General features: G+C 54.7%; 2 protein-coding genes across 2 annotated transcripts in view; both read right to left on the reverse strand.

Annotated features, from left to right (window-relative positions):
- CAPN5 (calpain 5) overlaps positions 1-12,562 on the reverse strand; it is a 51,577-nt gene that overhangs the window by 11,511 nt on the left and 27,504 nt on the right. The window contains exon 4 of the mRNA XM_063095359.1: positions 291-499. Coding sequence (XP_062951429.1) covers positions 291-499 — 209 coding nt within the window. The remainder of the gene's footprint in view (positions 1-290; positions 500-12,562) is intronic.
- OMP (olfactory marker protein) lies at positions 9,617-10,108 on the reverse strand. The gene has a single exon (XM_063092636.1). The coding sequence runs from the start codon at positions 10,106-10,108 to the stop codon at positions 9,617-9,619; it is 492 nt and encodes a 163-aa protein (XP_062948706.1).

Genomic DNA, 12,562 nt, shown 5'->3' on the forward strand with positions numbered 1-12,562 from the left:
GAATGTGAGTCCCTGTCCACCTCTCTCCCCACTACCTGCAGGACACATGCCTGGCCTCAGTCTTCTCTTCTGTAAGTAGAGTAAATATTCCTCCCCTCATGGGGCCCAGACCTCCACCTCACCCAGTGCAGACTCCGCTGGCTATGCCCTTGGGCCTGGGCTCTGAGCACGCTGTGTGTCTTTGCACCAGTCCCTTGCCTCTCTGTGCCTCTCTGTGCCTCCACCCAGGTGGAGCCCATCAGCAGAGCCAGCCCAGCCTGGCTGCCCTCCCACCCACTGCCGGCACCTACTTGGCATAGGCCTTCTCCACCAGAGCACACCAGAACTCGTTGCGGGAGTTGGAGTGGCAGTAGATGAGCTGGTTGTTGACCGTAGGCAGCCGGTCATCGATGACCACGTCCACCCACTCCCCAAAGCGCCAGAAGTGGAAGTGGAAGATGCCCGCATAAGCGTCAGGCTTCTCAGGGTCCCACTCCTGCTCCTTCCAGTCTGGGATGACCTGGTAGGGAGAGCAGGGGACAGGATGGGGACACATTGAGGGGTATCCCTGTCTTCCTGAGGTACTGAGCTTGCAAGTCTCCAGGGAATCAGAATGGAGAGGAATACTTGGTTCGAGTCCCATCTTTGCCGTGAACCAGAAGGGACTTGGCGAATCTTTCTCTTATCTGGCCTCCGGTTCCCCATCTCTGTGGGGGATGGAGGCTCCCTTAGGCTCCTTCCAGCTGCGTCATTCTAAGATTCTCTGAGCTTCCCCTCCCGTCCCCATGTCTCCCTCTGCATCTTCCCCCATCTGTACACAACTACCACCAGCCACCATCCAGCCCAAGCCAAAAGCTGGCAGCCACGCAGGCCTTCGCGCTTTCCCTCCCCCCATCTGATCAGGCCAATCCGAGCTCCTACATGTCTCTGAAATCCGCCTCCTCCTTTCCATCCCACTGGCACCACCCTGGCCCACTCACGCCAGGACACTCTTTAACAGCACCCACAAGCTACACCTGCCCTTGCCCCACGAAGCAGCAGACCAACCTGATCAGGTCACTTATCTGGAAGATAAGATCCAAATGCTTAACGTGCTCTGCCTCCCACCTCTCCATTTCTCCACCTCCCCCCACGACAACCCCCACTCCCTGCTCCAGGCTCTTTCTCTGGTCAGAAACTCCGCACCTGCTCTTCCACCTCCTTTTCACCCAGCTGACTTCCATTCGTCCCCTAGTGTCCATCCTCCTCCTCCAGAAAGCCCTCCCTGACTCTTCAGACTAGGCCAGGACCCCTTCCATCAGTCTGATGGCCCCTGGCACTTCTCATCTGAGACACTTGCCTTTCCTGCGTTATAATTAAACAACTGTGTGACACTGTGCTCAATATCTAATACTATCAGTGGAACATCAGCTGTCTGAGGGCAAGAACATATTTGTTTTAGTCACTGCTGTATACCTAACACCTAGCCGGGGGTCTGGTGCAGGAGTGTGCTTAATAAGCATATCTTGACTGAATGGGTAAATTCATAGAAATTGATCGGGACTCTAATAATCTCTATTATTTATGGAGCATCTTGGAAACGCCAGGTCCCATGTCTGTGACTGCCATGAATTATCTCAATGCAATTCTCACAATAACTCCATGAGTAGATTACTATTATCCATCCCCACTTTACAGATGGGAAACTGAGGTTCAGAGAGGGTCACATAGCTGGAAAACACAACCATTCTTTGGAGGCAGACAGACCTGGGTTTGAAGACAGGATTGAAGCCAGGTCTGTCTGTCTCCAAAGGAGAAGCTCTTCAGCCCTGTGGACCACTCTGCCCAGCTCCATGCTGGACACCCAGGACCCAGATGAATCAGACATGGTCCCTGCCCTCAAGAGGCTCCCAGTCTGGTGGGAGAGGCAGCACACAGGCAAGTGCTGACGCTGATACAGGATACATGTGGGGCCGTTGAGAGAAGGGGGCAGTGGGCCCTACGCTGGGGGCCAGCAGCAGCTCTGGACAGGGAAATGAGAGCTGGCCGGCGGCAGATGAGGACACACAGAGGCAACGGGGCAGCAAGAGGTGGGCAGGGAAGGGAAAGCCCTCACCCTGCCAAGTCGGGGTGACCTTCTGGCCCTGCTGGGCATGGGACCACTTGGGACCGAGCCAGCTCCTTCTAGAAGAAAACCACCCCAGGTAGAGGTCAGGCACATCCACACTGAGGAGACAGAGATGCACCAGGAGACCTTAAATGCAGAGGCCTGCCTCAGCCTCAGCACACAGACTTAGCCCAAAGTCACTCCTCACCCCACACTCATTGGGGATGCTTTTGTTTGCATGCCTCTTACCATCAGCACAGATGCTGGTAAAGGGAAATGTTCCCTAGTGGGACATTTGAGACCAAGAAAATGAAAATGCTAACTACAGCCAGAGGTGCTACAGTCACTAATGGAGCCCTGCTGGGTGCCAGGCGCCGGGCCAGGCTGTTTACTGTGTCGCTCCAAAGCCTCACAGCAAGCTTCAAGGTAATGCTACCGGGGAAGTCGCGGGCAGAAGGCTGCCCATGGCACCGGTGGGGAGACAGATTCAAACCCAGGTCTTCAGAGCCCTGCACCACGTCTAGAAGCTGGCAAGGCCTCAATACCAGCTGGTTCCTTTTCCCCACCTCCTTACCTCCCTTTTCCATCAACTCCGCATCCTTTCTAAGTAAAACTCCCAGGCCAGGCTCTGCTCTGACTCCTAGCGCTCTCTCCCCACTTTGTTTCCAAGACAGGAAACTGTACTGCAAATGGGTTGCACGCCAGGGGTTAAGGCTGAGGTCCACAGACAAGCAAGAAGCCGCCCAAGGGCACAGAGAGACAGGAAGCCTCTGCTGCCCCTCCTCCCCTCCCACCCTGCTCTGAGTGCTCTGGACTGTGTGGGGAGGGAGAAAGGGGAGACTTGCATGGTGCTGGGAGGCACTGCTGGGACCTCAGGAGGATCATTAGCCAAACTCAGGACCTGGCCCTGAACCTCTGTGGCTCAAGAAGCAGCTAATGAGGCTCCAGGGCCTGGAGATCCAGAGGCAGGGATCCCATGGGCCTCAATTCCCACTCCTGCATCATTGGACCTGGCATGGGGTGGGCCCCAGACCAGCCTTCTCACCCCTCAGCTGCCAGCAGAGCACTGAGCAGGAGGGAGGAGACTGTCGAGGCAGGTGTGCTCACGTGTACACACACTAAAAACCCTCCCACACCATATGTAGCCATACCAAAATTCAAAGAAGCCACCAAGAATTCAAAGAAGACCCACACCCTCCTGGGGCCATGTCAAAGGATTCGGGAACCAACCTGGCCAAAGATAGGCCAATCTGAGCATCAGTAAGGATAATAACTGCAATGGATTAAAACACATCAAATACGTTCAAAGTCATGAGATCATAATGATACTTACAAAAACAAATAATTAGCCACTATTGGAGTAAGGTAGGGAATCAACTCCTTTTTTTGAAACTGGAAAATGAAGGGAAAGAGAAATATTTATCCTGCCTTCTCTATAAAAACTGTACTGGAGAGTAACCAAATAGCAGATGAAGGGAAGTCTTTAACTGGAAAAGAATTCCAGCTAAGAAACAAGGAAGAGGGTGGCCGGTTAGCTCATCTGGTTAGAGTGTGGTGCTAGTAACACCAAGGTCGAAGGTTTGGATCCCCATACTGGCCAGCTGACAAAAAAAAAAAGAGAGATGAGCAAGAAATGACATTATACTCCACCACCGTGCAACCACTGAAGAATTAATGGATTTAGGCAATGATCACTGACGGCTTCTAACATCACATGTAAGAGACAATCAGACATCATGTGCCTCCTGAATGAAATACACATTTCCTATGAAGCAGTCATGCCAAACAAACAAAAATTTGGTACCTGAACCTTCACAAGCCTCTAGAGATAAGTCCTCGCTTACAGGAAATGCAGAGGACAGAAAACATGTTAAACGCCACCACGAGGATGCAGTCAACAAAACCCAGATGGAGGGAAATCCCACAGGACAAGTGACCCAGTTTCTTCAATAAATTACAAGGAAAAACAAAAGGATGAAAAGGCAATCAACCAATTACAAGGATGAACTTTTGTTTGGATTGCAAACTGTAAAATGCATGCAGGTTTATGGCACAAACTAGAAATGAGAACACTTACTATTTGATGATATGAAAATATTTCAATATTGGCATTGTGGTTATTACTATTATTACCCATTTTTTGGCGGCTGGCTGGTACAGGGATCCGAACCCTTGACCATGGTGTTATAATGGTTATTTTTTAATGAGTCCTTATCTTTCGGAGATGCATCCAGAAACATTTACAGATGAAATGATATGCTGCCTGGGGGAAGTGGAGGGGCGTGTAGAGGAAGTAAGACTGGCCACGAGTGGACAATTGTTGAAGCGAAGGGATGGGTACAAGGGAGTTGACCAGGCTGTACTCTCCACTCTAAGGTGTCTATAGATGTAATTTGGCACCACCACGAACACAGCAACCTGGCTTGGCAGTCGAAGCCCTGCAGGGCAGCCCTGCTGACCTTCTCAGCCTCATCCTTCCACACTCCCTCCTTTGGGCACCACAGAAATCTACCACGACTGCCAAACACCCGTGATGCTTCATGCCACCTCACCCATGGGCATGCGGTTCTCTCTGCCAGTGCCTGTCCCCCTCCCTTGTCCCTCAAGGGCTGGCTGAGCAGTAGCTTCCAGGGGCCTCCCAAGTACAGCTAGGCAGCCCCTCCTCCTGGCTCCCCAGCGTGGTTCTTTTCTGGCTCATGGGGAGGAGCTCCTTAGGGACTGGGGCCAAGGTTGACTCATCCCCAGATCCCCAGCACCTGACCCTTGGCCTGGCCCAGCTCCGAAGCTGGCTAGAGTCCTTCTGGGAGGAAAATCCCCAATGCTGGTCACAGTGAAGTCCCTGACCGGCTGGTGACCTTGTACACACTACTTAATACCATATTACTAATTGCAGTGCATGGCAGGGACTTAGGTTTCGACTAGACCCCCTCTCTGAGCCTGATACTCATCTATTCACCCTGGACTGTTATGAGAACTAAAGTAGATGGCCTTGGAGGTACTTCCTAAACTACAGAGGGCTGTGCACACAAGAGGGCCATCCCTTTTGGTGTATGGAGTACACGTGAGTGCATTCCTACAGCAGTCTGAACGCCTCAGGGTTGGGAGAGAGACAACTTGGTCAACCTTCTTCCCAAGAGAAAAGAAAACTTCAACACCAACCCCTGGAGCAGACGGGAAATGCCAAGCACTTACCTGGGTGGGATTTGGAGCCTCCCTCATCAACAGCCACCACTGCAGAATGGCCTGGAAACCTTAGGGCCCCACTGATGGGCGCACCACAGCATCCCCTAGTGCCCTGGCTCGGGGAGGCACCCTGGGTTTTTCCTGGAGACTCCCACCCAGACCCAAGAACTGGGCTCTGCTCATGCCCGGAGACCAGGACGCTGACACACTGCAAGGAGCCACAGTGATTCCTGCTGACAGGGCAGGAGAGACATGCACAGGGCCCCCTTCCTGAGGCCTCTGGCTCCCCAGCCATAATGTGAGGGCCAAAGCTTCCCTCAGTGGGCCCTTCTGGGCCTGGTGAAGGCGGTGGAGGAGAAAGCACTCCCCTACTCCCCGCCCACCGACCACTGCGCTCTGGAACCACAGAGCCAGGCTTGGCACCCACCCACCCCCACCCCACCCCACCTGCTGCCAGAGGCACTGGCCTGCTGTGTTACCTGAGGTGACTCACTAACGCCTCCTCAGTAAACAGGCTCCCCAAACCCCCTCCTCTCAGAAAAACTGAAAAATCGGTGAGACCATGTTTCTATGGTGACTAGGACGGTAAAAAAGGAGCAAACCCGGAGGGGGTGCCGTGTACCAGCTTTGTGGGGCTCAAGAGCTTCATAATGAACTCATTTCCTCTTCACAGCCACCCTGTGAGGGAGACACTGCTGTTAGCCCCACCTGACAGATGAGGAGACAGGCTCAGAGAGGTTGCCCAGGGTCACACAGCCGGCTGGTGGCGGAACGGGGCCCTCACCGCTACATACACTGCCTCTCTGGGCGGCAGAAACTCAGAAAATGGCAAGTCTGTTCCTTCATCTCTGGTTTTTCGTGGTTTCCATGGAAAAGGGGTCATTTCCCATTCCCTGTACTCTGGGGACAGAGCCAGGCCTCTACAGCTATCCTAGGGGGCAGAGGGCTGGATTCCTCTGTCTCAATTCCCCCAGTCTCCCAGCATCTCCAAGAGTGGCTGGAGGAAGTGGCTGGAAGGCAAGCTTGGGGAGGGGTATGTGGGGGAAGAGACGCCTCAGATAGGGGAGGTGTGCAGGGCCGGGGAAGAGTCCTCTGGATGCTGTGAAGGGTGTGCAGGGGGAAAGGACATGGCGGCAATGGCTGTTCTGGGGTGGAGGAGGAAAAGGGCTGTGAGACCTGGAGGGTGGGTGATGGAGTTTGGATGTGTTGTCCCCTCCAAAACTCAGGTGGAAATCTGATCCCCAATGTGGCAGTGTTGGAAACTGATTGAGTCATGGGGGCGGATCCCTCATGAATGGATTAATGCTCTCCCTGGGGGAGGGGGGAGTAATGAGTGAGTTCTCGCTCTATTAGTTCCCACGAGAGCTCATGGTTTAAAGGACCCTGGCACCCCCCCTCTTGCTTCCTCTCTTGCCATGTGATCTACTTGTACCTACCAGCCGCCTGCCGCTTTCCACCATGAGTAGCAGCAGCCTGAGGCCCGTGCCAGATGCAGCTGTCCCAGAATCGTAAGCCAAATAAACCTCTTTCCTTTATAAACTACCCAGTCTCAGGTATTTCTGTTGTAACAACACAAAACGGACTAAAACAGGGGGCATTTTGAAACAGGGGTCATCCCCAAGCAAAACCACAAGTGTAGCCCCTGACGTAGGGCTTGACCTCAGTCTCTGGGAGGGAAGCCAGCCTAGCCTGAGCCTGGGCTCTCAAGTGGGGTGGGGGACATCACACTGGCCCATCCCAGGGGGCCAGAGTCATGGTATCAAAGGTCCACAGGCCCAGAGCTTGGTCTGCCCACACCCCACATCCAGCACCCCCATGTCCTCTGTGACATGGGCAGGAGGCCTCCTCTTCTGGGCCTCAGTTGTCCCTGTCCAAAATGAGTGAGTTTGAGTGATGACGAGGGGACAGAGCTGTGAGAAGGATCAAGTAGGGCACTAAGGTGACATGACCTGTGGCTGTGTCAATGCCAATCAGTCTTATCCACTCATGGGTTGGATAATCCCAGAAGGGTGGGGCTGGAATGGACTGCACAGATCAGGTTTCCTATGGAAAGCCTGAGACTGGGAGAGGATGAGGGGCTGCCTGAGGACAAACAGCAAATTGGTGACAGAGACCAGACTAAACCCAGGCACAGGACTGACCCAGCCCTGCCCTACCCCTCAGGAGCAGAGCCCGGACTGCAGCTCCCATGGCCTCAGCACGGCTCTCTCCATACCCCATATAGAGGCCGGTCTCGGAGGAAACAATCGGGGCGTTGGTTCCTGGCTAGGCACCAGGAGACTCAGTTAAACCCAATCCTGATGTAAGACTTTGACCAGTCACCCGACTTTTCTGAGCCTCATCCCTGAAAGCTCCTGGGAGGTGGGTAGGGAGTATGGGAAAAGAGGGTACTTAGGGCTGTGAGGGCATGGGACGAGACAGCCCCTGCAGAGGAGGAGTGCTCATTGTGACAGACTGTATACCACCAGGGGAGGGCACACAGGCTTTATTAGGGACACGTGGTGGGCACAGCAGAGGCACTCCAGCCATTGGGCAGATGGGAGGTGCAGAGGGACAGGCAGTCTTGACCAATAGGGTCCCCAGAGCTGCAGGAAGAAGTCAAGCAAAGAGGCAGAAGGGCCACTGGCCAGGGGTCTTGCCTCCCCAAGTAGTCAGTGGAGAACAAGGCAGGCAATGGTCAGGGCTTCTACAAGCTTGTTCCAGAACAGGCCCCAGACTGCGAGTTAGAAAGGAGAGAGCTCACACCACAGGTGATCTCTCACCTACAGAATACAGACGCCAACACACACAGCTCCAAGGTGTGGGCTCGCCCTCTCAGCAGCCCGGCCACTGGGGACGGCTCTGACCCTTGACTCTCAGGGCATCTGTTCCCGGGGTCCTGAGTTCCCTCGATGGCTCTGCTTCATGAGGGGAAATGTCCTCAGCATGTCTCTGACTGGCCAGGGACAAAACATAGGGCTGACCTTGAGACAGGGTGTTGGGACATCTGCTGATGCCAGGCAGCAGGTCAGGCCCCTCGCTCCAACGGGGGGCGGGGTGTCTCTGGGTCTGTGCAATGTGAAGGGGAATGAGCTTGGGGTGGGAACTAAATCTGCTGACAGTTGTGCCTCAGTTTCCCTGTCTGGTGAGTAGGTTGCACACGATGACCTCAGAGGTCAGTGTTCTGCTGTCACACCACTGCTGCCTTCAGCCTGCTTCTGACCATCAGCCATCATAACGCCACTAGGCCTCCCCCGACCTGATCCTCAGCTCCACTAAAAAAGCCCAAGAAATGCCAACAGATGTGGATGAAACACCCACCTTCCCTGACCAGTGAGCTGAAAAAGCCTGACTTCCCAGCATGGACACCTGAGCCCCAGAGAATCCACTGTCTCCAGCTCCAGGGCCCTGAGCCCCCTTTTTCCATCTTCCCCTAGGCAGAGAGAAACCCCTTTACAAAACCACTCCCCACTTCACTTATGAACCTCAAAGTCTTCTAGGTCAGGAAGCCCCACCCCAGGTCATCCAGACCAAGCCCCTGCTGAGAGCCACCCTGGAACCAGGGGCAATCATACAACATAAACTAAAATTGGACTTGTTCATAGGGCAGGTATAAATCTCTAGAATATATCCATATGAATATAACATGTTCTTTCTCAATATATGTCGATAGATAGATCTCTGTGTGACTTTGTATACTTCCCCCTTCACCTCTCTACTCCTGAAGTCATTTCCAGAAGAGCCAGAGCTGGGCCTACACAGCCTCCAGGGTGCCAGTCACTCTCGACTGCCCAAGTCAGCCCCTGCAGCAGCCCTGCCCCATATCCTGAGGGCCCTCAAAGCATTGTAGGACCACACCAGCCTGAGCCGGGAGCAGCGCCTTCCAGGGTCCTCAGTCTGGGTATTGAACTCCAGACATGGGCATTGTGGCCATGTGGGCAGCAAATGCCTGCCTGTTGGATTCCCTGAGGGGGCCACTCCTGCTGTCTTGGGCCTGTCAATGGAGGAAGCCGATGGCTTGTTCCTGGAACTCTGTCTGTGTCTGTCTCTCTCAGTCTCTCTCCAACAGTGAAGCAGAGAGAAGGCAGATGCCCACGGCCTCCCCAGCTGCCCACACTAGCCCCAACCAGACCTCCACCGTCTATGCAGCAGCAACAGCAGCCAGTCCAGCTTCTAGACTACAGAGCCTTGGAATCTTCCTCTTGTGGGCTGGGTGCTGGCACCAGGGAAGAGGAGAGGAGGAAGGATGTGGGACTCGGGGGGCCTCTGGCCAAGCCGAGGACAGGCTGAGCATTTAGAAGAATGTCCCCAAAGCACACCTGAGGGAGGAGGTATGGGTAAGGGACAGGGCAGGTGGGTGACAGGGAGGACCACAACAAGCAGCTGTCCTCAGAGCTGGTTAAAAACCACGGAGGCCTTGAGGTTGGCGGGCTCCACCCCCTCGCCAAAGGTGATGAGGAAGTACATGACCTTGCGGATCTTGGCCAGATCGGACAGGCGCTCCCCGAACTCCTGGGCGTCGGCCTCATTGCAGTCCATGGCCTCCGAGTCCTCCTTGCGCCAGAAGATTGCGGCGGGGTCCAGCAGCTGGCGCGTCATGAGGTTGGTGAGGTCGGGCGTCCAGTTCTGCGAGGTGCCCGTGATGGTGACCTTGCCCGGTGTGTCCAGCACAACGGTCCAGCGCTCAAACTGCAGCCTCTGCTGCTGGGTGAAGTCGATGCGGTACACGGCCTCAGCCGGCCGCAGCAGCTTCTCACCATCAGGGCGCTTCTCCCCTCGCTGCTTCAGGCTCTCCACACGCAGCCGCATCTGCTTGGTCAGGCTCTCGTCCAGGACCAGCGGCATTTCCAGCTGTGGCTGCTGTGGCCTGTCCTCCGCCATGGCCCACGTGTTGCTGCTGCGCCAACGTCGAAGAGCCAAGTGGGCTGGGGCCTCCGGTGCCAAAAGAAGAGCCACCAAGGAGGGGCCCTGCCCACCCTTCCGCCCTCCCCACCTCCCCTCCCCTTTTTGCCACTGGCCCTTCCCAGCCCCACCCAGTTCTCAAATGGGGTGTGAGGAGTGGAAGTCCCCTACTGCCTCCTCTCCACTCCTGGCAGAAGTGGTAATGCGGGCACCGCGGGCAGGCAGGAGGGTGACAGTCTCCTCCGGGAGCACATCGCTGATGTCAATTGCTGTGGCAACCGCCCTGACTACCACAGATGGGCTGGGAGCTGGCTTGTTTGTGCAGAAGAGAGCACTTCATAAGGGCAGCAAGGGGGGAGGGAGGGAACAAGGACTAGAGAGGGCTCGCCTGATTTGAGATCTGAAGTCACCCAAGCCAAACCTTGGAGCCATCCTTGACCACCCCTCACCCTCAGTCCTCCACATCCAGTCACCAAGGCCTGTCGATTCTGCTTCCCAAATACCCTGGGAACCTTCCCCTCCATTCCCACCATCAGGACCCAGCCCAGCCACCATCATCGCTCAGCTAGACCCATGGTTCTCAAACTTTAGTGAGCATCAGAATCATCTGCAGAACTTAAAACAAGGATAGCTGGGCCCATTTGCAGTTCTTGATTTATTAGGTTGCTGAAGAGGCCCAAGGATTTACATTTCTAACAACCTCCCAGGTGATACTCATGCTGCCAGTCCAGGGACTATGCTTTGAGAATCACAGACCTATATGATTCTGGCTTGCCAGCCCTGACTCAGCCCTGCACCATGGCAGCCACATGACCGGGTTTCACTTCTATTAAAATCCCACCACTTATTCTACCTGTGATAAACCTCAGTTTTCCCCAGGAGACTTGAGGCTGAGGAAAAATCTGGCAAACATCTATAATCCCAGTGCCCAAGGTGCTGAACCAGGAGCTCAGCTGTTATATGTGGGCAAATAAAAGAACAGGAGCATGTGAGTGTAGTCGGGAGTGGAGTAGGGGACAGGGGCCACTGCCACTACATGCCAGACACAGAAAAGAGGGCAGAGGCACAGGCCAAGGTGTAACAACTGAAAACAATCTGAAGGGTCTAGGGGACCACAAGCACAGTCAATTGCTAGACAGAGGCCAAGTAAATCCACGAGATCTTGGGCTACGTGAACAGAGGGGGGCACAAGATAGACAGAGCACCTGGTCCTGTTAAAACACCTCAAGCACTGGGGTCAGTTCTGTGGGCCTTTGGCAGCAATTCCCAAGGTGAACAACTTGGTGAGGAGCTACAGTTGGGGGCTTCTCCTTCCTCCATCGGGAGGAGCTCTTTCTATCCTTCCCAGCACTAAATTTTGCTTTTCATTTGTGTGTCTGCTCAGTTTTTGTTTGTGATGCCTCTCCCACCCCACTAGACAGTAAGCCCTGAGAGAGCAGAGACCATGTCTGTCTTGTTCATCATGCTAAGCCAGCACCCAGAACAGGGCCCACCACACAGAGGCCTTCAGAAATGCTTGGTGAATATATGAATGAATGAATGAATAGCACAGACAAGAGAACAGCTGATGCGGTGGACCATAGGGATGAAAGCCAAGGACAACTAGATGAAGGTGGGCAGGTGGGGAGAGAGCACACGGGCACTAGGCAGGTGTGTGTTGGAGTTGGGGAGTGAGCAAGATGCTTGGAAGGTCAGGTCAGATCTTTTGATTGAAGACCTCCAGGGACATCAGTTCTAGGCCCAGGCTGTGGCTATGGGAGCAAGTGACAGAGGTGGCTGAAGGTGAAGGTTGACAGAGATGAAACCAAGAACTAAGACCAGGACAATTGTGGGGAGGGGGTAAGGGGAAGGGACAAGGTATGAGCCACAGACAGAGTAATCCCTGGGATACAACAGTACTTGGGGTGGAAAGGGCTGGGAAGCTGGAGGTACCAAGCCCTTCGTGCCTGGGTGACAGGCCAGGCAGCTGGTTGGCAGGGGAGGGCAGTAGAGTGGGCTGAGGGTGGGAAGCCAAATAGCATGCTAGAGCCAGGCGCTGCACGGAGAGGTCGTAGTCTGGAAGCAGCACTAGGGGAAGAGGATTCCCTATTTCTGGATCCTGAGGGATTCAGGCGGGTCAGCCTCCACTGATGAGGATCCAGGGACACTGATGAGGACCTCTGGGGAGGGCCTGGTCTCCTCAGCCTGGGGCTGAAGGTGGAGAGTGCTGTGATCAGGACTCGGGTCTCACAGACAGGGCAGGAGGGCAGGGTTGGGGAGCCAGGGGAAGGCCAGTGGGGGAAAGGGAGGGAAAGGGGGAGGGGAGCAGGAGGAGGGGGATGTACTAAGCCTGAGGCCAAGGGGGCAGGAAGGAGGCAGGAGGCTGCAGGGGGTCTGGGCCCACTGATGTCCATAGACCAGCCATAAGACAATTCGGACGACCCACCAAAAGCC

Source organism: Cynocephalus volans, chromosome 4, assembly GCF_027409185.1.
Source record: "Cynocephalus volans isolate mCynVol1 chromosome 4, mCynVol1.pri, whole genome shotgun sequence".
In the NCBI taxonomy this organism is placed as follows: domain Eukaryota; kingdom Metazoa; phylum Chordata; class Mammalia; order Dermoptera; family Cynocephalidae; genus Cynocephalus; species Cynocephalus volans.

Bases quoted from the DNA above. Each gene is read 5' to 3' on its own strand.
- OMP (XM_063092636.1), bottom strand. From the start codon at position 10,108: ATGGCGGAGGACAGGCCACAGCAGCCACAGCTGGAAATGCCGCTGGTC.